The 25009-nt window shown below is 66.0% G+C and overlaps 4 protein-coding genes across 4 annotated transcripts; all 4 read left to right on the forward strand.

Moving 5' to 3' along the window:
* Positions 1-676: 676 nt before the first annotated feature.
* Positions 677-3131, forward strand: EMIHUDRAFT_106949 (hypothetical protein; the record flags this gene model as incomplete). The annotated part of the gene is made up of 4 exons (XM_005758477.1): positions 677-2040; positions 2120-2401; positions 2478-2889; positions 2961-3131. 4 exons carry the CDS (start codon positions 677-679, stop codon positions 3129-3131), a joined length of 2229 nt encoding a protein of 742 aa, XP_005758534.1.
* A 6328-nt stretch (positions 3132-9459) lies between these two features.
* On the forward strand, positions 9460-11225 carry EMIHUDRAFT_465918 (hypothetical protein; the record flags this gene model as incomplete). The annotated part of the gene is made up of 4 exons (XM_005758478.1): positions 9460-9806; positions 10015-10130; positions 10501-10592; positions 10669-11225. 4 exons carry the CDS (start codon positions 9460-9462, stop codon positions 10879-10881), a joined length of 768 nt encoding a protein of 255 aa, XP_005758535.1. The 3' UTR covers positions 10882-11225.
* Positions 11226-12517: 1292 nt separating this feature from the next.
* EMIHUDRAFT_106952 (hypothetical protein) lies at positions 12518-18294 on the forward strand (the record flags this gene model as incomplete). Its single annotated transcript, XM_005758479.1, has 2 exons — positions 12518-15707; positions 15911-18294. 2 exons carry the CDS (start codon positions 12518-12520, stop codon positions 18292-18294), a joined length of 5574 nt encoding a protein of 1857 aa, XP_005758536.1.
* A 5231-nt stretch (positions 18295-23525) lies between these two features.
* EMIHUDRAFT_219420 (hypothetical protein) lies at positions 23526-24919 on the forward strand (the record flags this gene model as incomplete). Its single annotated transcript, XM_005758480.1, has 3 exons — positions 23526-24164; positions 24374-24709; positions 24779-24919. 3 exons carry the CDS (start codon positions 23526-23528, stop codon positions 24917-24919), a joined length of 1116 nt encoding a protein of 371 aa, XP_005758537.1.
* Between the last annotated feature and the right edge of the window lie 90 nt (positions 24920-25009).

The raw sequence follows: 25009 nt of genomic DNA on the forward strand, positions 1-25009 counted from the left end.
CGTTATTTCCGAGGTATGCTGTCGCCACCGCGTCGGCGTACGCGTTGCAGGCTATTCCCACGTGCGATGGCACCCACACAAAGACCACCGCCTCTAGCTTCGATCTATAGTACGCAATCGCCTCTAGGAGACCGCCTCTCTCCCAGTTCCTCAGGCCCTCTGGCATCCCCGCGCGGTGCGCTTTCTCAATCTGCTGCAGCGCGGGTTTGCAGTCGCATAGTACTAAGCACCGTCTCGATTGCGCATCGCTCGCGCTCGCCATTTTGCGTAGGTATGCGAGTATCGCGTACATCTCCGCGTCTATCACCTCCCACCCACGTGCTCGGCAGCTTTCCTCCCCACATGCCCGCCCCAAAGGCTGCCTGTATCTCCTCTTCTCCACAGGGTCCGATCCTGTTGGGTTCCGACGAGGCTTTCTAAAATTCTTTATCATGCCGCAGTGCGCGCCAGTCCCGTGCCCAGTGTCGTGCGAGGGAGTCTATCGTAAATTTCTTTATCATCCCGGATCGCCTGGGTTCCAACTTTTTCCGGGGTATGGTATGGTACCCTCGCGGCCCAAAGGGTGGGGGGGTATGGTCCTGACCGCCCATCCCCGGTCTCCGGGAGGCTGGGTCTGTCATTGAGGTACCATACCCCGCAGAAACTCCAAACCCTCCCAAGGGCTCCGCCGACAAGCATGCGCTTCGCCAGTGGCCTCCTGATCCTTCTCTCCACTCTCCTGGTCCCTCTTCTCGTTCTTCCACTCGCTGTCGTGTTCGCGCCTGTTGCTATCTCGTTTGTTGCCACACTCTTCACGCCGTGGATCGCGCTTGGGCTCAGCGGGTCGAGCGATGCTGACTGGCTCCGCTGGCGCAGTTTTCCACTCGTGGTGCCGATGGTTCTGTTCGTCGACCTGCCTCTCGCCCTCTACCTCCTGGTGGCCACGACCATCGTCGATATCCTCTTCCTCCAGCCCCTCGTCCTCCTCGCCTACGAGGCAGCGGTGCTTCTCTTTCGCCGCAAGACGCACCTGCCCTCGGCCGATGACGCCGAGGCCCCGCGTCCCCGGCGCGTGCCCTCGGCCGATGACGCCGAGGCCCCGCGTCCCCGGTGCGTGCCCTCGGCCGATGACGCCGAGGCCCCGCGTCCCCGGCGTGTGCCCGCTGCCGCCTCAGAGGGAGACCACGCGCCGGCTGCTAGCGATAAGGGCGCAAAATACCGCGATCATGCCTCGGTCTGGGCGGCGCTGGAAGGCGATGCGAACGTGCGGGCAGGCGACGTGCGGTTACTCAGCCTCAAGTGGCTCATGGCGCTCGCCGACAAGGGCGGCGCGCTGCCGCGTCGGCAGGAGCTACCCGAGGAGGCGTTCGTGACTGCCGAGCAGCTGCGGCGGATCGAGGCGGGCGCGAGGCGCGGCTTCGACACCCGCGAGTACAGCAAACTCTTGCAACGGATGTTTGCCGACTACACATTCTCCACCGAGCTTGAGCTTATGGCGAGCCTGTTCCGCCGGAAGCGGAACGTCGACGAGTTGCTCCCGATCGTCTCCATCTCGTACTGCTGGCTCGAGGCGGCGCACCCAGACCGGGAGGGCCGTCAGCTGCAGCTGCTCTCTCGCAAGCTGCGGAGCCTGTACGGCGGGCGCGGCCTGCTCGGCGCGTGCCGCGACTACGGCTTCTCCGACATGGGCGTGTTCCTCGACTGGGGCTCGGGCTACCAAAAGGACCCGGCGCTGTGGAGGGCGTGGATGTCGCTGCCGGCGCTGTACTCGATGAGCGACGACGAGCTCCGGAGAGTGGACAGCGAGTGGATCGTCGACGAGCGGCACTCGCACGAGGCTTTGGCGGAGGGCGCGGTTTACGCGATGAGCGAGGAGACGCTGCACAGCATGGCGGACGGCGAGAGGCTGGTCGCCGAGCGGCGCGCGTACGAGCAGAGCCGGACCGGGGAGCAGAAGGCCGCGTTCGGTCGCATGCTCCACCACACGATGGACCTGTGGTATGCCCACGCCGCCGTCACCGTCGTGCTGCTCACGCAGCTTCCCGACGAGCTGCCCGCTGGGTTTGACACGACACGGACGCGAGTCGCGCGGCTGGACGACTTTCGAACGCTGCTCTGCCGAGCTCTCGCACCCCTTCAGGCTCTTTTCCGCCGGCTGGAAGCTCGTCATCGACGTCGCCGACGAGGCGGGCGGCGCCAAGATGCGGCTGCCGGCCACGCCCGCGCGGATGGAGGCGCTGCTCGCCAAATGCCGCTTCACCAATGGCGCCGACAAGGGCACGGTGCTGGCGCTGTACGAGCAGACGGCGGCGGCGATCCTCGGCTCGCTCGACAAGCTCAGCGTCGCGGGGCTGCCGCTGGTGCGCGGCGACGTCTGGTGCTCGCCATCGAGGCTCGCCGAGGCGCTCAACTACTGCTCGAGGTCTGCACCCGGCCCCTGCCGCCGTTCGCGGACGCCCCTCCACCCCCGACCGCCCTCCCTCCCCCTCCCGGCCCAGCCTGCGAGCCGTGGCTGTGGTCGGCGCCCGCCTCGACGACGACGGCGTGGCGGAGCTCGTCGCGGGGCTCAAGGACGGCGCGCTCCCGGCGCTTGAGGTCCTGGCACTCGGGCACAACCGCTACGGCGCGCGCGGCGTCGAGGCGATCTGCGGCGTCTTTCGCCGTGGCGTGGCGCCGCGGCTGCAGAACCTCTCCTTTGCATTCATGCCTATCGGCGACGCTGGAGCCGCCGCGGTCGCTGCCGCGGTCGCGACGGGCGCAGCGCTGCCGCCGCGCCTCGCGGTGACGATGGTCCTCTGCGACGTGGGCGACGAAGGAGCGCGGAGCATCGCGGCGGCGCTGTCGCTCGCTGGGCCCGGGTGCCGCTTCCAACTGATGTTTAACCGCATCGGCGTCGCCGGCAAATCGGCGGTGAGATGGTAGCGAGAGATGGCAGCCGATGAAGCGAGAGGATCTGCTCAAGCAAAGTGGTTGCTCCACAGGTGCTCGCGGCGCTCGAGGCCAGGCAAGGCTGGGCGGCCTTCTCGCACATGTTTAACCTCATACAGATGAGGTACGCCCCTGGGTCGGCAATGCTGACGCGCGCGATGGGGCGGGGGGGACATATTTCGAGCGCTCTGATGGGCCAGAGCGGGTCGTACACGCGCCAGTAGAGGTTGTCCCCATGGTCGCCGCCGAGGACAGAGCACTTTGAGCAGGAGGGCGGCTTGATGTCGACGAGCCAGACGCACCTACAGCGAGAGCCCCGCTCACCGCACGCCGCGCTCGGCGCCGAGACCGAGCCCAGTCGACGTCGGAACAGGTGCCCACCTCGCCACGCCACGCCTACTAGCGGCAGCCCCGTGGAGAGACGCCGTGGAGAGACGGCTCGTGGCACGCCCCCCCCCCCCCCCCCCGGCTCGTCGACGTGCGTTAGGATGTCTTGCTCGAACTCTTCCTTCCGCGCGATGGTCTCAGACCCAGTGAGGTAATAAAAATAAAAACGGACTCTACTATGCGAAGCGGTGCCGGTGGGTAAGGACAACCCGAATCCGAAACCCCCACGACACTAAAATGTAAAAAACAGTTAGTACACAAATAAATGGAAGTCAGTGCAAGCCCAATGTGCTATCTAGCGGCCTCTCAATCCACCTAACACGCGAATCTACGTGCCTCATGCCATAGATGTACTTATTAAGCCACATGTGTCGGTGCAATGGGTTGGTTACTATTCGGCTTGCAAGCTTGTTGAAGATCCCGAGAACCAGTTTAAACTGGAACCGGCCTTCATACATGGCCCTGAAGGCCTGCTCACCTTTAAGCATGCTCATTGGGATAAGCACGTGATCCCAGACAAAAAGGCCACGCCACCAAATCATTAAAGCGGTCCACTTGAGGAGCCCTTTGCGAAAGAGCTCTTGCTGCTTGTCGTCCAGAGTAAACTCAATGCAGAGCACGACCCCGTCTCGCTCATGCTCTTGGAGCTCCGGTTCGTTTAACTTTGCCTCGGCTCCAGCGACGCCACTTCTCTGTAACCGCCAGACCTGCTGCACGTAATCCATGCAGAGCGGCCGGCTGCTGGCATCATAAATCCGCGAACAAACGAAAAAAAACACTTCGTTCATGTTCGTTCGCTAAGTGTTTGTTCATGTACGCGAACAGCAGACACTGGTTATGCAACCCACGAGACTTATTATGAATCCGCACGCCGGGCAACCTGCCGACATGGCAGTTGCGACGGCGCTTTCACACACATTCCCTGGCGTGGGGTCTCCTCTAAAGAGCGGTGGACCAAGACGCCGCGCGAAGATGCAGACAAAACACGCCGGCCGAACATGCTGCCGAGTGGGCCAGACGGACAGCGGCCCGCGCAGCCTCCACCAGATGTGGGCCTCGCCGTGCGACAGCCCCGACAAGCACCACCGCTGCTAGGCTTTCCAGACGGCCGGCCGCCGCTGCGAGAATGTGGCAAGCGCAACGCTTCAGGGATGTTTGCTGCCTACCTCCCGCCGCCACCACCTGCTCTGCGGGCTGGACAGCCTGTCGCCGGTGATGCGAGTCGGCCGGCGATGCCGCCCCTCTTCGACTTTGGCGACGACGAATGGCCGATCGACGACCCGGCCTTCATGGAAGAGATCGCGCGCATCGAGCGAGGACATGCTCAACAAGTGGGCGCCGTCGACAGCGGCCCTCTGCCGCCGCTTCGGCGGCGCCTTGCCTTCGAAGCGAAGCGCGCGCAGGCAGGCGCCTCTTCGCTGGACCCGATTCCGCCTGCGCCGCCTGCCCGCCAGCTCGGCGCAGTCCGGTCGCCCTTTGGGCAGCCGCAACTACCGCAGGCGGCTGCCGAGGCCTCAGTCGCTCCAGCGCCGTGCGGCTCGGCCTCTGGATCGAGCTGGGACGCTGCTTTCGCGACGCCAGCCGGCCCCGCCTCTGGATCGAGCTGGGAGTTTGCTCCAGCGACGCGCTTCAGTCTTGCCGATCCGCCTCCCCCGACCCTCCCCCGGCCAGCGCGAGCTCGCGCTCCCACTGCAGCGCGAGGCCACGCTCCCACTGCAGCGGCCGGGCCTCTCGGCGGCGAAGCGTACGTCGAGATGCTCAAGGCCTTCGGCAACGAGCTCCGCGTCAAATGCGGCTGGCCGGCGGAGAGCGCGGACGCCTTTGTCGCGCAGTACTCGGCGCCGACGGCGCTGCAGGAGCAGGGCGCCAACGGCGTGGCGGGCGCGCTGCGGTCGCGCAACGAGCGCCTCTGCAGCAACCAGTACGGCAGGCGCGGCCGCGAGCCCGAGACGCCGTCGGTCATCAGCGACGACCTCGAGCGCTCGGTCGAGCGGCCGTCCGAGCAGGGTGTGTTGTGGTTCTTGCCCAAAAATGCGTGTGGTTTTTGCCCATGCACATTTTTTGCATTTTTGCATTATGTTGCATATCGCACATATCATGGCATCTGAACGCATTATTGTGCATTCAAGACTGCATTCTGAATTTTTGCATTTTGCGCGTGTTTGCATTTCGTTGCATTTGCATTTTTTGCATTTTGCGCGTGTTTGCATTTCGTTGCATTTGCATTTTGTGCATTTTGCGCGTGTTTGCATCTCGTTGCATTATGCGTTCGGTGGGCAACTGCATTTTAGCTGTGCTTTTTCTGCATTCTTTGCATTCGGCGGGAAACTGCATTAGTTGCATGGAGTCACTGACACACGCGACACGGCCTCCATTGCGTGTGCACCTAATCCTCCAAAAAGATAATGACGTCCATACCAGGGTGCTTGCTGTGGCGGTCGACTACAATCTCGTACTCCGTGCACAAGTAAGCAACCGCAGTGCGAACATCAGTGCGGGTCAAGTGCTTGTCCGCCGAGCTGACAGTGCAAAACAAGTCGTCAAAGGTGCACCTGAGCTCTCCTCCGAGGTGCTCAAGAGCCGCACCGGCCGCGCGGACAAGAGCAACGACGGCGGCGAGGTCAGAGTCAGCAGCAGATGAGGCAGCAGCAGATGAGGTGGAGGGACCGGACGAAGTGCTGCTCGCGGTGGGTGCCGGTCGCCGGGGGCGCCGGGGGGGGGCGCTAACAGACCTCTTGCGCCCGCCTAGCCAACAAAATGGTGTATCATCTTGATGCATGCAAACTTCTACATTAGAGGAGGCAGGAACCGGAGCCAGATGGCCGAAGGGATGGACTGCTCAAGGGCCTCCCATTGTCCTTGGCCTTGCCTACTCAGCAACATGCATCACTGATCTAAGGGGGGGTTGTTGTTGCCTGACGCAAGCGCATCCGGCGCCCAGTCGTCAGGCGCGGAATCCCAACCGTCATCAGGGCGGTCCTCCTCCTCCGCAGAGACCACGTCCCCATCTGGCTGCTGGGTTAGAGCCTTCTTCGTCTTAGTCGGCCGGTGGGCTGCGCGCCTCCCGGATGTCGGCTGAACCAAAGCTTTGAGAAATTGCAAATCATATCCACCTGTCCCCTCCTCATTGGTCAAGTCCCAAAAGGCGGTTGCAGCGACTAGATGTGAGCAAATGCCAGTCTTCCGGAACGCCTTGCAGGTGCATACGAGCTTGCCAGGGTTGTAGCGGTTTGGGGGGAGGGGAGGCTCCGCGCCGCCCCCTAGCGGCGGGAAGAGGCAGTGCATGCTCTGGCAAATGCGGATACTTGCCACCAGCACTCCCTTGGTGCAGTCACCGTCGTCAGCAGCAAGGTAGGCCTTGTCCTGCCTTGGCTCCAGGCCAAGCAGCAGCCTATTGTAGTCTGAAATAGCTGCCTTGGTGAGCTTTGTGCCAACCCGCAGCACATAGTACAGAGTTGGACTGTTGGTCATCGACTGGTTTTTGCTTTTCATTAGCATTGTCTTTCCACTCTCTACAAGCATGATGGCCTTCTGAACCATGTTGGTGTTGAGGTGCTCATCAGAGGTGAAGAGAAGTTTCTCTGGCAGGGAGGTGGTGTCACGCAATGCAATTTTTGGTAGCAGCTCGACCAGGACCGTCTCAAGTGGCTGGCGCAATTTTCCCATGAGGGTCCGCACCATATAATGCAACGAAATGCAATCACGCGCAAAATGCAGAAAATGCAAATGCAACGAGATGCAAACACGCGCAAAATGCAGAAAATGCAAATGCAACGAAATGCAACGAGATGCAAACACGCGCAAAATGCAGAAAATGCAAATGCAACGAAATGCAACGAGATGCAAACACGCGCAAAATGCAGAAAATGCAAATATTGCATAATGCAACGAGATGCAAACAGCGAATGCAGTTGTAATGCAGTTGTAATGCAGGTCAATGCATGCGAATGCAAAAAATGCAAAAAACGCAATGCATGGGCAAAAACCACACGCATTTTTGGGCAAGAACCACACTTATGCCGCCGTGCGACGGCATCATGGCCGTCTGCTCGTGGGGCCAGCCCGATGGGGTGCGCTGATCCCACATACCCTTGTGCTACGGCCCCGCCGCGCCGACTCACCCGCGCCGCTCGTGCCCGCGCTGCGCGCCGCAGCTCAAGGAGCCCAACCCCGCGTCGATCGCCGCCAACCACACGGCGGGCTTCTACGACGCCAAGGGCAAGCCGTCGCACGAGCTCAACTTCATCCACTACGGCGAGCGCTTCGCTGGCAAGCGCTACCGCGCGCTCGACTGCTGCAACGCTCGACTGAGCTGGCAAAGCCACAACGAGAAGCCGCCGCCCGCGCTCTTCCGCGAATCGGCGCGGCTCACGGCGTCGGCGCTGCGGCTCGCGGCGCTCGGCGGCACGAGCTTCGCGCTCACCGAGGGAGAGGACGTGAACTCTCGCGACTACCTCCCGCTCGGCCTCAAGGAGTGCGCGGTGCGCACCGGCGACCTTTCGCGCGTGTTCAAGGAGCACTACGCCAAGGTCTTTCGGCGCCCGCCGCCTGGCGCGTCCATCGGTTGGCTGCAGACGGCGTCGCTGCTGACGGCGTACGAGTTCGTGGATGACGACCGCGTGCGGCGCTTCCTCCTCGTGCGCCCCATCCCCAGCCGCAGCGGCTCGACGATCAGCGCCTGCGCGGCCGGCGGCGGCAAGGCCGCCAATGGCGGATGCGACCGCCGCATCATCTGCTCGCTCGTGATCGCCGCCGGCGACGACGAGGCGGCGACGTTCATCGACGCCGGCCCGCCCGCGGCGCCGCGCAACCTGCACCGGCACGGCGTGGTCATTCGCACGGCAAAGCAGTGGGGCGTGAGCAGCGAGCACGTGGCCGCCGACGCGGACCTGCCGGGCTACGAAGACGGCTGGGGTGCGCCCGTCGGCAGCGCCAACGCTGGCGTGGCGCGCACCGACGCCTTCTACGTGTCTCTCGTCGCGCCGTGCGGCCACCTGCTGTGGCACGAGGCGGCGTACGATCCCCAGAAAAGGATCAACATCGACACCGTCAAGGATGGCGACTGCATTCAGGTCAGCGGCGCGACGGTCGCGAGCCGCAGGCGCGCGTGCTCGCTGCTGTGTCCGGCGCCCTCGGCCAAGCCGTGCCCGCAGAGCGCCGAGAGCGAGCAGCCGTGCAAGCAGCTGTGCCAGACGTGCGGCAACGGCCGCAAACCTGTCAACGTCAAGCTTTTCCTCGATGGCTCGTGCATCTGCGCATTCAACGACCCCAATGGCGGCGGTGTCAAGATCAAAGTCGAGGGGCGCTGGTGCTGCCGCAAGGGCAAGACCGAGGAGAGCCGCAAGGCCTCGTGCGCCGTGTGCGACGAGATCCGCCCAGCCGTCTGCGAGCGGATTGCCGAGCGCGTAGCCGCAAAAGCCCTCTGCCGGGTCTGCCGCTCGTGAACGAGGGAATCGTGCGGTCGGGGAGGGTCGGGGAGGGTCGGGGAGGGTCGGAGAACGGGAAGGACGAAACTCAGTCGAAAGACCCCAGATTGGCACCTCCTTGCCTCTCTGGACAGGGTGGCCAGCCAAAACGGTCAAACTCAGTCTCTGCAGAGTCCACCGAGGTAGATCATACTGAAAAAAATGTTCTACAACATTTTGTTCAATCTAAATTTGCGCTGCGCGCTGCAAAGTGGTATACTTCTTTGGAGCCGCCGGTTCCCACCACGCCCATCCAGGATTTATTATGCAACCCACGAGACCGAATCGGAACAGCGAGCTGAGTCATTGTGCAGAACTGGCCAGGAGGTCAATGTTTGTTCGCCGCGGGGGGATGCATCACCGTGAGCACTGCGCTCGCGCAAGAGTGAGGGCCGGCGCGGGAGAGGCGTATCCAGCCAGACCTAGAAAAGGCTGTACTCTCCGTCTTGCATAGCTTCTCAGTAAACTCACCTAAGGAAAACTACGCAGGCGCTGTACTGTAATGCAGAATGCGCTGTGCAGGCGGAGGTGGCACCGAGGCGGTATTATGTGCACGCCCTGCCTCGTTTTGAGCAAAAGCACGGTACTTCTTCCTTTACCCATCCCAGCAGGCGCTCAACTCTTGCGCGACCCGAAGCCGGCGACTCTCAGTGACCCTCACCCAAAAAAGAAATGCGTCGGCCAGCTGCGCGCCGCCCAGATGCTCTTGACTGATAAAGAGAACTGCGGGGGCACGCGGAAGCGACGGCTGGGGGAGGCCGGCGGGGCGTTTGCTTCTTTCGCCAAGGTCTCCGCCGCCGCCGCCGCCGCCGCCGCCGCTGACGACGACCGCATCGAGTCGCCTCCCGCCGCCGCGCCAAAAAGGCACCGGACTTTGGACGGGGCCGACGCGGTGGTGCTGCGCGAGGCGGAGGAGGCGGCGCGTTCCATCCGCTCGCAGGTCGCCGTCGAGCGCAGCCGAGCGCTTGAGGCCGCGGGTAACCTGCGCGAGGCTGCGTCGCGTGTCGCTGAGGGCGAGGCTGCCCGCGCGCGCAGCGAGGCGATGCGGTTGACGACGGAGGCGCAGGAGGAGGCGGAGCAGATCCGCCAGGCGGCGCGCCGCGAGGTGGCCCACCTCTCCTCCGAGGCGGCTCGCCTCCGCGCAGAGGTTGCGGCCGAGCAGCGCCAGCTGACTACGCTCAAGGTGCGCGCGCCCTCCCCACCCCCTCCCCCCTCCCCGCACACTTGCCCGCCGTGAGCGCACACTTCCCTGTAGGAGCAAACGCGCGCCGCCGAGGCCGCTGCCGCCGCCGCCGCCGCCGGCGCCAAGCAAGCCGAGGCTGCTCGCGATGCCGCCGCCTCCGCCGCCCCCGCCCCCGCCCCCGCCGTGCCGTCCGCGCTGCCGCCCGCGCCAGTGACGTTCGGGGCGCCGCCCGCGGGGGCGGAGGCGGCGGCGGCTTCGGCCCCCGCCGCGTCCCCTCCCGCGGTTGTTCCGCCCGCTTCCGCCGGTTTAAGTTTGGGCGGGGGGCCGCCGCCCGCCGCCGCACCGCGGGCTTGGACGGGTTTCAGTTTTGGGGCGGGCGCGCCCCCGCCGGCGCAGCCTACTTTGGGTTCCGACGCGCCCGCGGTGGCCGCCCCGCCCGCCGCGGTTGCTCCCGCGGGGGGCGCGCCCTCATTGGGCGCTCCTCGGGGGGTTTGGCCCGCCCCGCCCCGCCACAACATTAACCCCCCCACCCCCCCCCCCCCCGGCCCGTGCCTGCAGGCGCCCCCTCCGGCACGCCCTCCCTCTCCTTTGGGGGGGGCGCCTCCGCCGCGCCGCCCACCTTTGGCGCCTCGCCCGCATTCGGACAGCCGGTGCCGGCGGCAGCAGCAGCAGCATCACCAGCAGCAGCGGGCTCACCCCTCCCCCTCCCCCTCCCCCCCTCCTCAGGCCCCACCAAGTAGCGGCGGCGCCTTTGCATTCGGCGGCGCGCAGCCGGCCGCCCCCGCCGCAGCACCCGCCTTCGGCGCGGCGGCGCCGGCCTTTGGTGGCGGCGCGGGCGCGCCCGCCGCCGGCGGTGGCGGCTTTGCCATCGGGGCCGGTCCGGCGGCGCCGGCGGGTCGCACCGTTCGCCGGTTCCGCCGGCCGGGAGGCCGTAAGTGAGCCGCAAGTCAGAGGCTGCCAGGCAGCCTCCTCGGCCAGGTATTCTCGGCTGCTGCTGTGGCAGCGGCTGAGCAGGTCGCGCGCAACTCGGCCTCGGGCTTGCATCTCTCTTGCGCGCGATCGGTATCGTATCGAGTTGTTGTAGTCGCGCACATGGTCGCGTCTCTGGAGTGTCGGTCGCGACACGCCGCGCGCTCTCGGAATTCCAGCCAGTTTTGGATGTGCTCGTCTCTCGTGATGTGTCCCCAGTATGTTGTATTCGTGTTTTCCGTGGAAAGCTCAGTATTCAGAGAATCAAAACAAAGCGGGGAAAATCGAAAAACAAAAAAGCGTCTACAAAGTACAAAGAGTGCGCAATCGCGCATTCCGCATAGCAAAAAGCAATCCATAAAATTTTCCATAAATCATAAAAGGAGTACCGGCTACCCCTGTAGCTGTACCCCACCGCGTCGACCCACCGCGTTGGCGTCGCGAGTCGTCCACGGAGTCCTCGGGGTACGGGGTGGACGGTGCTGAGAGTGGGTGTGCTCTCTGCGCGCGGGGGCGCACCTTTCTTGTAAACGACCTCGTTCCGCGAGCGGCGAGGCGCGAGGGGCACGAAGACTGGTCACAGCCGCCCTCCGGGCACCGAAAACCACACGAACCACGCACTCGCACACGCCGAGCCGCGCGCGGCCGGCGCCTCTCATGCCCTTCTCCACGCACACCGCGTGCAATCCGCGCGTACGTCCCCGCGCGCACGCAAACACACACGCGCAGCGCAAATTTGCCTGTGGCATGTGCGTAAGCCCTGTGCTGGCGCCCCATGGCTGTCCCGAGCCCGCACCAGCCACGGAGCCAGCGCCCACCATGTGCCCGCCCCATGACTGGCGTTTCTTTTTTGCTTAATCCAGTCCTCTCCCGCTGCCGCTGTGTGCGTCACCATCGCGTCCTCGCCGCGTCGCCGACGCCACTTGCTGCTCGCCGCTGCCCTGCCCTGCCCTGCCATCGCGCAAACACACACACACACACACACACACACACACACACACACACACACACACACACACACACACACACACACACACACACACACACACACACACACACACACACACACACACACACACACACACACACAACGATGTCGGCTCTTTCCTTCGCATAGCGGCCACTCTTCGGATCGCTGGTCGAGCGACCCGGGGGATGCCCCGCGCGCCTGACCCAGGCGCGAAAACGAATCTGCGAGGCGTGGCCGCTCATGCGGCCCGATGGGGAGGAGCGGGGCGGACTACGGGGATCGGCTTCTTACACAGCCCTTCCTTGCAGCGAGCCCCCTCCAACCCACCCGCGCTAGGTCTCGGGGGACGCAGGGGTCACACCCGACGACCTCGGGAACTATAGCCGGGGCAGTCGGAGAAGTGGCAACTCCGTGCACTGACGGTCGGCCGTCAGAAAACACGCCTCCGTGGCTCGGATTACACCAATCCTCGCTACCCAACGCGACCAAAGGATATCCACCTCCTTCAAAGGGAGAAGGCGATAAAAATAAAAAGAATCGGCGGCAACGCTGGCCGGACGACGCCCTGTCGGTGCCTGTCGGTGCTGCTGGAGAGCCTGTCGGTGCCTGTCGGTGCCTGCTGGAGAGCCCGGGACGATGATAGTCCGCGTCGCTCTGAGTGAGAGCGGGACAATCACCATGTACGTCGGCGACCCTGAGGCTGTCACCGTCGAGCGCTTCATACAGCAACTCATCCCACGCGTTCGCGCACGGGCATGGTCCCTCGCCGTGGACGATGCCTCCCTCCTGCACTTGTGGCTGCACGGCGAACGGATGCGGGAGTCCCGCCACCTTTCCTCGTATGCCACGGAGATCAACGCTGGCGCCTCGGCTCGGATGCTCTCTTTCCGTATGCCAATCGAGCTCGAGTCTGCGTCAGAGCTCGAGCCTGTGTCAAGCGTCGCCCAGAATGAGGCTGCAAGCGGCTACCCTGTCGAGCCGCTCCTGGTGGAGCTTGGCTCCGACACCTCGTGCCTGTGCGCCATCTGTCAGATGGTCATGTGCAACCCGACATCAGCGTGCTCTGCGGGGCATGCTGCCTGCGAGAAGTGCCTCTTCGTGTGGTGCGTGCGCAGCAGCAGCCACGACGGCGCGGCTCTTTGCCCGTGCTGCTGCGAGGAGATCGACCCGAGTGGCTTCACGCCCGCCAACGAGATCCGCGAGCGGATCGATGCGATGCACTCCCGGTGCGACAGCTTTGGCTGCCACTGGGCGGGCACCATCTCGGAGCTGAACGCTCACCGTGCTGTCTGCCAGCAGCGGTTGGTTTCCTGTCCGCTCGGGTGCGGCCTGAGCGACACGGCCGGCCGGATGCGCGACCATGAAAAGGTGTGCGAGCGGCGGCTGCTGCTGTGCTGCGCGTGTGGCGGGTCAGTCCGCTCGAACCGTGCGGTCGACCACCTCACCGTTTGCCCAATGGTGCCGATGCCCTGCCCGCTCGGCTGCGGGAAGACTGTCGCCCGCCAGGAGCTGCTCGCGCACAAAAACGTGTGCCCTCGCGCGCCTGTGAGCTGCGTCTTTGCCCACCAAGGCTGCCCGGCGCGCATGCTCCGCTCGGAACTGCCCAAGCACTGCGCCGACAACGTGCAGTACCACGCCAGCCTCGTGGCCAAGCGCGAGAAGAGCGTGCTGAGCGCCGCGGCCAAGCGTGAGCGCGAGCTGATGGACGAGATTCGCGCCGCGAAGCGCGCGCGCACCGATCTTGAGAGGCAGCTGGAAGAGGCGCGCAGTGGGTCTCCGACGCCCGCCGTGCACAACGCACTCGAGGAGTCGGCCGCGTTCGAGGACGATGCTGCTGTCGAGTCGCCCCTTGAGCAGCGGGGACATGGCGACCCCCGGCTGGCACAGCTTGAGGTGTTGCTCTCGCACGATGAGTGGGAGCCTGTGGCCGGCCGCGAGGCGCTGTGGGAGGAGGTTCGGGTGCTTCTCAACGCGAAGCCGCACCTGCGCACCTATCTGTCGCTTCCGTCCTTCGAGCCCACCGCCGCCGGCGCGGCTACCAAGGCGTGCTTGACTCGGTGCGAGATCGCGGGACACGAGATGGTGCCGCTCTACCTCGACGAGCGTTTCTCGTGCGCTTGCGCCTGCGAGCACGGGGGCGACCTCTGGACCTGCTCGGCGTGCGGCGCCACTTTCTGCTTCCCGTGTGTGCTGTCAAAGGGCCGAGGCGCGGCGACGCTTGCGGCGCTCGAAAGCGAGCTGTCGCATGCCGAGTGGGAGCTCGTCGACGATGACGACTGGCAGTTTGCGCTATGGGAGCGGCTGGCAGCTCTCCTTCGTGCAGAGCCTTCCCTGCGCACGATTCTGAGCATCCCCGAGGCGCACGCGTACCCAGAGGCGTGCCAGTCTGAGTGCATGCTCGACGTCGCGCGCGGCTCCGGCCCGGTCCCGTTGCTCAAGCACTTTGTCGACCACGTGGACGGCGGAGGCAGCACGCCGCTCCACCATGCGGCGGCTGCTGGCGACGCACGTCTGTTGGCGGCGCTCCTTGCCGACGCCAGCGCGCGCGGCTCGCGCAACAAGGTGCGCGGCGTCCTGCGCCACACGGACGCCGAGGGCAACACGCCGCTGCACCTGGCTGCGGAGGTGGGATCGGCGATTTGCATGTCGCTGCTCCTCGAGGCGCGAGCTGACCCAAACTTCGCCACCTCCGTCGAGGATGGCGTGTCGTTTGCTGGTCCGCCCGACCGCCTCCCACCGCTGCGCGTTGTGGCGGACACGGCTTGCGCTAGGCTCCTTCTCGCAGCTGGCGCTTGCGGTGGCAGTGCGCTCTTCGACGCGGCACGCGCCGGCTGCGCGGATTCGGTGGCCACGCTGCTTGATGCCGGCGTGAGTGCGCTGAGCCCGGGCCCAAGCGGGTGCACGCCGCTTTGCGCCGCAGCCGGTGCCGGCCACGCGGTGGTGGTGGCAGCCCTCCTCGGCGCTGCTGAGGACGCCGATGTCCTCGGTGCTGCATCAGACGAGCTGGTGAAGGCGCTCCAGGTGTCCGTGCGCGGTAACCATTTCGCGGCTCTCAAGCTGCTGCTCGATGACGGGCGCGTGAGCCTCGATCGGAGCAAGATGTCGGGCGGCGTCCCGGTGCTGCGACAAGCTCGCGAGGCTGGCGCATGCCAGTGCGCGCTGATGCTGATGGAGGCCGGCGCGATTGACGAGGACGCGCAAGGCTTCAATCTGCTCAGCGGCGACGAGCTCATTGAGATTGTCCGGTGGATCGGCGCGAACGCCGCCTTCCCCTTCGCGCTCTCTTGCCGCGAGGCGCGCGACGCTGTGCACGCCTTCCTGCCAAAGCAGCGCAAGTCGGGATCGCCGCTCTTTACGTCGCTTCACGCCATGTGCGCTAGCGAATCGCTCTTTGACTGGTCGGTTCAGGCCGGCATGCCCTGGCCCGAGACGTTGAAGACCGACCGGCTCTGCCAGTACGCTGCCGAGCACGGACGGCTCGAGCTGTTGCAGCGAGCGCGTGCCGCTGGGTGCCCCTGGGAGTCGATTGTGCCGCTTGACGCTTGGGAGTCGCAGCGCCGCCACGGCAGCCCCTACAAGGACAACAAGGAACGCCGCCTATCCACGGTTGAGCAGGCGGCTTCGCACGGGCACCTCGAGGTTCTCGATTGGGCGATCCAAAACGGGGCGCCGTTTGGGGACTGCCCGGGCCTGACGGCGGCCGGCAAGGGGCAGCTCGAGGCCCTGCAGCGGCTTGTGCGGCACGGCTACTCGCTTGACGCGTCCCTGGCAGAAGCGGCGGCGTGTCACAACCAGAAGGACGTGCTCGAGTGGCTGGCGCACCGCGGTGTGCCGCTGGGGCAAGCTTGTGCCGCCGCCGCGTACGGCGGGCACTTTGAGCTCATGAAGTGGGCGCGGTTGCACGGCGGGCATCTCGACGAAGACGTCGCTCTGCAGTGCTTCATAGAAGGCACGCCCGCCCCCCTCCACAGCCACCTGTACCTGTGCACCTCCCTGCCTCCCCACCTGCACCCTCCACCTCCGACCCAGGGAAGTGGGATGACGTCGTGTGGGCCCTCGAGGAGAATTGCCCAACAGACGAGAAGCTGTCCTTCGCGGTGGCGCAAGAAGGCGACCTCGAGAAGTTGCAGACGCTGCAGCGGCACGGGGTACCCTTTGACAGTCGCGTGCCGGCGATGGTCTTTGAGTCCTTTCGTCTTGACGAGGTGATTCCCACGCTCCGCTGGCTGCGCGAGAAGGGCTGCCCGTGGGATGGGTTCACGATGCTGATGGCGGTGTCGTCCTTCAAGCTCCTCGGGTGCTCGCCGTCGAAGTGCCTCGAGCTGGTCAAGTTCCTCGAGTCCTCCGACCCGGGCTTCTGGCACGGCTTCTATCTCGATGAGGACGTCAAGCCCAAGCTTCGAGACGACAGCTGCTTCGAGATCATGGGCTGGGAGTTTTGGGAAACCTCGAATGTCATCGACTGGGCTATCGAGCATAGCACCGTGGCTGTTGTCGAGTTCCTCGTGTCGAAGGGTGGCGATCGCTTTAGCGACGAGCGAGAAGTGGCTGCAGCGGCGCGCGCCGGAAATCGCTCGATGCTCGGATGGCTACTTCGGCAAGGTGGCCGCGTGACACGGCTCGCGCTGACAGCGGTTGCTGGGTACTTCTGCGGCGACGACGACGAGGACGAGGACGAGGACGAGGACGAGGACGAGGACGAGGACGAGGACGAGGACGAGGACGAGGAGGACGACATCACTGTTGACGAGAATGCCCGCGCGCCTGCCGTTGGCGACACCGTCGTGCTAGACGGACTGGTCAACAAGCCGGAGTTCAATGGCTCCGTCGGCAAGGTGCTCTCCACCACCGAGGCTGACGGATGCTACCTCGTGGCCGTCCTCGGCTCGCGAGTGCTTGCCTCGCCGACGAACCTCTCCCGGCCGGTGCGCTTCATCGGGCAGATCGCGACGCTTAAGCTCTTGCTGCGCCAGCCGAGCTCGCCACCGCTCGACGCGGAGATACTCTCGATTGCTGTCTGTGAGGCCGGGAGAAAGCGGAACGTCGGCCTGGTGAAGTGGCTGCTTCAGGAGGGCGCCTGCCCGTCCGACGAGCGCGCGTGCGCCGAAGCGGCTCTCGCCTGGACCCCCGCTGGAGGTGGCAAGTTCCAGATCGAGCTGCTCAAGTACCTGCGTAGCCGCGATGTGCCGTGGGGCGAATCGGCTTGCGTGTCTGCCGCGAGCTTTGCACACGGCCTGCCGGTGCTCAAGTGGCTCGTCGCCAACGGCTGCCCGTGTGGGCCGATGACATGCGCGTCCGCTGCGAGGTCGGGACACCTGAGTACTCTGCAATGGCTACATGACGAGCATGGCGTAGCTATGGACGAGGCCACGTGCTCCGCGGCCGCGCAAGGCGGGCACCAGCGCTGCCTTCAGTGGGCAGTCGTCGCAGGCTGCCCGATTGACGTGACCGAGTGCAAGCGAGTCGTGAGTGAAACGATTTACAGGGCCCGGAACGAAGACGACTCGCACGACTTGGGCCTCGAGCGGCGCGCATCGATGGTGAGGTGGTGGCTAAACGATCTGAAGGGCGATGGCGACGGAGGCTGCCGCTTCACCTTCAGATGCGGGTGCGAGAGCTGCGCGGCGCGCGAGTTGGCTGCTGCTCGCGCCATGCCCCAGCGGGCTGCAATCCGCCGTGCCATCGTGCGCGTGCTCTCGCAGCAGCAGCCGCTGGCCCGGAGTGACCTGGTGAACCGCGTGCGCGACGGCTTCCGCGACGTCCTCGTCACTCTGCGGGTGGTGCGGCGGCCGATCGGATGGACGCCTTGGGACGGAATTGATGGAGAACGGGAGGCGGAGGTGTACTCGGACGGCGAGGAGGACTCGGCTGGCGGCGCTGGCGGCGTGGGGCGCGGGCGGGCGGGCGGGCTTGCGGCCGGCGAGGAGGAGGGCGAGGAGGAGGGCGAGGAGGAGGGCGAGGAGGATGGCGAGGAGGAGGGCGAGGAGGAGAGCGAGGAGGAGGGCGAGGAGGCCGAGGAGGCCGAGGAGGAGGAGGAGGGCGAGGAGGACGAGGAGGACGAGGAGGAGGAGGAGGCCGAGGAGGAGGCCGAGGAAGCGGGCGAGGAGGAGGCCGAGGAGGAGGGCGAGGAAGCGGGCGAGGAAGCGGGCGAGGAGGAGGGCGAGGAAGAGGGCGAGGAGGCTGGCGAGGATGTCGAGCGCAAGGCTGACGTCCAAGTCGCCTTGTCGCTCCCGGCGTGCCCCGTGCCGAGCGTCGCCGCCGTCGACGAGGCGCTCGGCTACCTCATCGGGCGGCGGATTTGCTCTGAGTACGTGCCCAACTTCGGCGACAGCTGGACCGCACAGAGGGAGCGCAAGGTCAAGTACAACGAGGTCGCGTCAGGGCCGTCGTGGGACGATCTGATCGAGGCCTGAACTATCTCGTGCGCAATCTGGGATGGAGAATGAGCGCCGACGGGCTGGCAGCTTCGAGCCATCGGGCAGGCTTTGAGCCGCCCGAGTGGCGTCGCCAACGTGACAGTGAGTTTGGTCGCCGCTGGCTAAGGTGCGACTGGGTCGGGCGGCTACCGTTAATCGCCGTCCACGCAGGCATGAGGGGAGGCACGAAGAGGAGACGCTCCGTGTAGGACCCCGGGGCTGGAAGAGCGATCTGTGGGTATTTGTATGCGGGGAGGGATGGCTACTGGCCGGGCCTAGCGCTCGGTCGTCTGCAGGCGGCACTCTAGGGAAGCGACTCGCATTGCAAGGGACATGTGCATGCACATGTGCATGCACATGTTGTAACGTATTATGTCTGTACGAAGGTGGGTACCACCGTTCGGCGTTCGTATTCTCGTGTTTTGTACCTCGCGTCGCGCTCGGGCACCGTACCCGCTGAGCTCTTTGAGCGTTGTTAAAACGGGAGAGTATGCGTGCCCGTTTTTCTTCTAAAGCATTTTTTTCTCTGCGCGGGGGCGCAGAGGCGGGCCGGGGCGGGGGGGCTGAGGCGGAGTACACAAGGACAAACCCGCGCCGACTCTCGGTCGCGAGAGGACCCGGGGGGAGAGCAGGGGGCGTGCAGCGCTAGCCGCGCCGGGGCCAGCCGCGGCGCGAGCAGCTCTATTGAGCTAGCACTGCGCCTCGAGAGGAGCCACGGGAATTGAACGCGCGGCTGTTGCAACGCTGTGCGCGCCGTCGTGTTCAGGGACGCGCGGAGGCCCTGGCCGGGTCAGCGGCAGAGGTGGTTGAGCATGATTTGCACGATCGCAAACTGCGCGTTGTACAGCGGGTGGATGGCGTCTCTCCGCCTCGGCCCAACCACGTTGTACCGGTCGATGGGGACGATCCCTCGCTCCGACACGAGGGGGTACCTCCCGCCCGCCGAGCCGCGTGAGCAGCGCAGCCCGAGCGCCGCGTGGACCGACGCGAACATCCTCGGCTCCACCTGCGCCGTGCCGTGCACGCGAGTCCACTGCGGCAGCGGCGTGAGACCGAGCAGGAACACGGCCGCGCGCGGGTGTCGCCGCCACACCACCGCCTCGATGTACTGCAGGCAGGCGGCGCCGATGCCCTCAAAGTGGCGCGGGCCGACCTATGGCATCCCCTCTGGCGTACCGCCCCGGGTGGTGCTTGCTGCGCCGCGAAGTGGCGCGGGCCTCCCAGTCGTCGAGCAGATCTCCCCATATCTCCCCTATTCTCCCCATATCTCCCGCCTCCCAGTCGTCGAGCACGCGCGCGCGCTCCTCCTTGGAGAGCTCGTAGTTGTACGCGTCCGGCTTCATCCACTCGTACACCGGGCACTGCACAAACGCCTGTGGGCACGTCCCGGACATGTCATGGCCGTGCCTCCAACGACTCGCACACCGGGCACCGCACAAGACGCCGCGTCGAGCGGCTCGTCGCCGAGGCTGCTCGAGAAGAGGTCGAGCTCCCAGCTCGAGTTGGAGCGGGTGAGGAAGTGGAAGGCCGCGGAGCTGCGGTTGCCGTCCCACCGCACGTCGCGCGAGCACGTCCTCCGCTTGTCAAAGTTGCCCAGGCAGAGGCCGTGCGCGTCAACGGCGCCGGTCGGCAGCGGGTGCGGGTCAAACTGGCCCTCGGGCCAGTACCGCTGCGGGTCGCTGGGGTAGCCCTTGGAGATGGGATGGCCGAGCGCGGCGAGCAGGGCGTAGTACGTGTCTCGCGTCGTCGAGTCGCCCGCGATCAGCAAGCGCTTGCCGCGCGCGCAGCTGGCAGCCTCGCTCGCGGAATAGTGGCGGTAGGAGCCGACGCCGGCGGCGGGCGGGTTGAATCGGTCCATCGACCAGCGCTGAAAGTGCAGCGTCCTGTTCATGTCATCCTCCGTCGCGGCGCGCCAGGTCGGAGGGACCTCCCAGTAGCACCGGCCCGCCGTGACGCTGTCGCCCAGGGCTGGACACCGCTGGTCGAGGGCGCCGGCGCAGTAGAGCTCGTCGCTCCAGCGGCGGAAGCTGCGGTGGCTGGCACCGTCAGTACGCTGCCGGGGCAGCATCTCCCGCGAGGTTGGCATGAGGTGGCTGCCGAGGCGGTGAGGATGAGGAGGTGGTCCTGCGCTCGCTCTCGTGCCAAAATCGTGGCACCCAGCACGATCGGCGGGCCTGCAGAGCTGTGGAAACCCCGCGGGCGCGCTCGCTCGCGCAACCCTGCCTAGACCTTTGCTCGGGTTGCGAGCCTGGTGAGTAGCCGTAGGCGTCACCAGTCACCTTGGGAGCGGAGCTGCTCTTAGTCCTAAAAGATGTAGGATTACGAGCGTAAACGCTCAGTATTCAAGGCCAGAAATCTTGAATTCATGAATACAACCCTTGAATTCAAGAAAAAAGAATTTCCGCGTTTCGAGCGCTCAAAATCAGCTGGCGGCGGCAAACATTTCGGCGGCAAGACACCACGCATTTAGCTTCCAGCAGTCAATGCTACCACCACCAGCCCAGAGGGCGCCCCGGCGGCCCAGCCGCCGCCGCAGCAGCAGCTTGGATTGCAGCAGTCCGGGCCAGCCCGCGTCGGAGGCAATGGCGGCGTCCGCAAGGCTGCGACAAAGCCGGCAATCCGCAAAGGCCCTGTCTGGGGATCGGTCAAGATTCTCAACGACCACGACACGTCGCCGCAGGTCGAGTGCAACTTCTGCGGGGTCAAGTTCTGCGGCGGCGCCACGCGCATCAAGGAGCACCTCTGTGACAAGTGCACCGACGACTCCCCGGAGTTCCTCGCGCTCAAGGAGTCGCTTCTGGGCGCGAAGGGCGAGAAGGGCAAGACGCTGGCGGCCAAGCGCGCGCACGACGAGGTTGCCGACTCTGTCGCCGCGGGCGAGGCGAAGGCCAAGGCCAAGCTTGGGCAGAAGTGAGCATCCAGTCCTCGATGTACTCCGGCAAGTCGGAGACGTGCGACAAGGCGATCGGAGAGTTCTTCTACGGCCTCAACGTCGGGGCGAGCAAGGTGTCGCACCCGCTCTTCAAGGACCTCGTCGAGGCGCTCAAGACCGCCCCCGCCTCCTACCAGCCGCCGACGCGCCAGCGGATGCTTGGGGACCTCCTCGAGAAGACCACCGACACGCTCAAGGCCGAGGAGCGGCCGGTCCGCGGCGAGGTGCTCAAGTACGGCGGAAGCATCATATCTGATGGATGGGACGACGTGCACTCGTCGCATCTCATCAACGTCCTCATCGGCTCCGCGACCACGACCTTCTTTGAGGGCACCTACCAACTCAAGAGCGCTGACTCTGAGAACGCCGAGGCAATCCCGCCACCCCCGGTGTTGCCCCAGTCCCCCCCCTCCCCCCCTGACGGTGATTGCTCTCCTGGTACGCGGTCGCCAAGCTGCTCATCGAGCAGATCACGCGCATCGGCCCCCCCATGGTCGTGCAGGTCGTGACGGACACGTGCTCCGTCATGAAGGCTGCGTGGAAGCTCGTGGAGACCAAGTTCCCGTGGATTACGTGCACGTGCTGTGGCCCGCACGTGCTCAACCTCTACCTCAAGGACCTCGGCAAGATCGAAGAGGTCGCGGCGGTCATCAAGAAGTCCAACGCCATCCTGAACCTCTTCTGGGGCAAGAAGCGCTGGCCGCGGACCAAGCTGCGCGAGGTCATCGCCGTCAACCACAAAAAGGAGTTCGGCCTCTACCGCCCCAAGGCGACCCGCTTCGCCGGCAACATGCGTGCGCTCGGGCGGATGCTGCGCGTCAAGGCCGACCTCCAGCAGGTCGTCGTCTCCTCCGAGTTTGGTGAGCAGAAGTTCAAGAAGGGCAACGACGACGACACCGCGCCACCTTCTCCGGCCACGATCACCCTGTCAAGGCCATCATCCTCAACGAGAGCGGCTTCTGGGCGCCGCTCGTGGAGGTGCTCAAGATTGCGACGCCGGTCGTGAAGCTCCTCCGCCTCTGCGATGGCGCCGCCCCCGCCATGGGCAAGGTGATGCCGCGGATGAACAGCATTCGGGGGGTGATCGCCAACTCCACCGTCCCATGGAAGGAGGGGGCGCTCAACATCCACGACGCGCGCTGGGAGTACCTCAAGTCGCCGATGCACCTCGCGGGCTACGCGCTCGACCCCGAGTACCTCGCGCACGACATGAGCGGCGACGTCCAGGAGGCGCTCATCTCGATCATCGAGAAGATGGCGATGCGCTACGAGTACTCCCGCCTCACCTCGAACCCCGACTCCCTCTCCGGCCCGATGCGCGCGCTCACCGATCCGTCGACGATCCGGGGGTGCAGAGGCTGGCGGGCGAGGCCTGCGTCGAGCTCGCGTCCTACCAGGCAGCGCGGGCGTTCTCTCGAGGCCATTCGTGAAGGACCAGGCCAAGACGCTCCCGCCGGCGCATTGGTGGAGCATGTACGGCAAGAACCTCCCGGCCCTCTCCAAGGTCGCGTGCACGGTGCTCTCGCAGCCGGTCTGCGCGTCGGCAGCGGAGCGCAACTGGTCGATCTACCGCTCCATTAAGACCGACCGCCGCAATCGCATGCGCCACTCCGTCTCCAACCGCCTCGTCTATTGCCACGAGGCGCTCCAGCTCCGCATCAAGCGCACCAAGGCGGGCTACCCGCACCGTGCCGAGCCGCGGAGCACCTCTAGCTAGTTGTGCAGGCGCGCGGAAGCGCGCGGAAGCGCGCAGCGAGCGCGCGGCGCGGAGAGCGCGCGGAGCGGAGAGCGCGCGGAGCGCGCTAGCGCGCGCGGAGCGCGGGCAGAGGGCGGCCACTAGACCATCAGGTCCTCCTCGTTGTCCGAGTTGTTCTCGTCCGAGTCCGGAGTCGCTCTCCCACTTGACTCTTGAGTCTTGACCGCACCGCACCGTGCCGAGCCGACCCGCGTGCACGATCGGAGCACCTCGAGGCGGCGCGAGAGGCGGTGTGTCGAGGTGCCGCGGCCCGTGGCTGCAGCGTGTCGAAACGGCGCTCTCGAAGGCGCCGCGGTGGCGGCCGAGCGCGCGGGATCGGTCGGCGAGAAAATTTGACGGCGTGCCGGCCGTGGGCCCGGACGAAGGTCCTGCCGGGTCACTTCGAGCCGAGCAACGCACGGGGCGTGGCTCAGAGCCTTGCCCGAAAGTGGCACTTTCGGGCGCTAGTCGCTGGCGCGCTCGAATCCTATCTCGAGGTCTCGTTCGTCCCACAGCCCGGGCCCACTATAACTGAACCGACCGCGCCGACAGCCCAGATCCATGTTGTCGGCACTGCTCCTCGCTCCGCTCTCGCTCTCAACCCGCGGCGCGCGTCACGCGCCGCCTCGCTCCTGTGCGGCGGCGGCGGGCGCTCCCGACGAGGCGCAGCTCGCGCTGTTCGCGTCGCTTCGCGCCCGCAGCCTCGAGATCGAGCGTGAGGTCGCGGAGCGTTGGCGCGAGGCCGCGCCGGTCTCGAGCGTCCCGGTTGCTCTCAACGACTGGATTCGCCGCGTCGCCCTCGACTGGCCGCTGGCGGCATGCGGCACCGCGCGCGGCGGCCTCGTGCTCGCAGACCTCTCGTCGGGCGACATGCTCGCGTGCGCGCAGGACGCGCACCCGTCGGTGGTGGACACGCCCGAGGTGCGCTCGGCGATGCGCGAGCTCCACGGCGAGTACGACGGCAATGGCGTCCTGAGCGTGGCGCTGTGTGGCTCTCGCGTCGCCTCGGCGGGGCGCGAGGGCGGCGTGCGGCTGTGGCGGCTGGACGGCGACGAGCTGGTCCCGACCGCCGAGCTCAAGGTCGGCGCGCTGGCCTCTTCGCTCCTGCTGCCTGCCGGCGAGGAGGGGCCCCTCTGGGCCTCCTTCCTCGACGGCTCCCTCTGCCGCTGGAGCTCTCTCGGCGGAGAGGAGCCGTCGCTCGTCGTCTCGTGCTCCGCCGCCGCCCTCGCCGCCGCCTGCTGCGCGCCGCTGGAGCTGGTCGCGGCCGCAACCTCCGCAGGCGAGGTCGAGCTCTTCTCGACGCGCGACGGCTCGCCCCACGCGGCTGCTGGGCAGGCTTGCCACACACTCCCCTCTTTACAGCTGCGCTGGTCACAGGCTCGCCGCGCGGCTGTTGGGCGCCGCCCGAGGTCGGGTCGGCGAGGAGCGTCGCGTTTGTGCGCGGCGAGGAGGAGGGGTGGAGCGTCGTGGTGGGCGGGGCCGACGGCTCGATCCACCGCCGCTGGCTGAGAGAGGCGCAGGCGGCAGGCGGCGAGGCGGCGGGCGGAGCGGCCTCGGTGGCAGCGGGCTTCGACGAGGCTCGCGAGGAGGAGCAGTTTTTTCCTTCGCACGGCGGCGCGGTGGTCGGCCTCGCTGCCGCCGCCGCCGGGCTGCTCGTCTCCGGGGCGCGCGACGGGACCTTGCGCGTGTGGGACTTGCGGCGCGGCGCAGAGGAGCGCTGCTTGTACGGGCTGGGCGGCTACAAGGTGTGGCTCGACTGGGTGTGCTCCTCTGATTGATCATTGGAGCCTTGAGAACTCATTCCAACTCACCAGGTGTGGCTCGGCTCGGTGTGCTCCGACGGGGCTCGGCTCGTCTCGGACGGGTGCGACAACACGCTTGTGCTGCACGACTTCTCGGCCGACGCCCGGCCGGACGACGACGAGATTCGGAGAGTCGGAGGCAGGGAGGAGTAGCTAGCCGTGTGCCTTAAGGTGCACCTTAAGGGGCGCCGAGCTCGACACGCTCGTTTGAGGATTGAGCGGAGTACACGCAGAGAGACGGAC

The sequence above is a fragment of the Emiliania huxleyi genome, assembly GCF_000372725.1.
Source record: "Emiliania huxleyi CCMP1516 unplaced genomic scaffold EMIHUscaffold_86, whole genome shotgun sequence".
In the NCBI taxonomy this organism is placed as follows: Eukaryota; Haptophyta; order Isochrysidales; family Noelaerhabdaceae; genus Emiliania; species Emiliania huxleyi.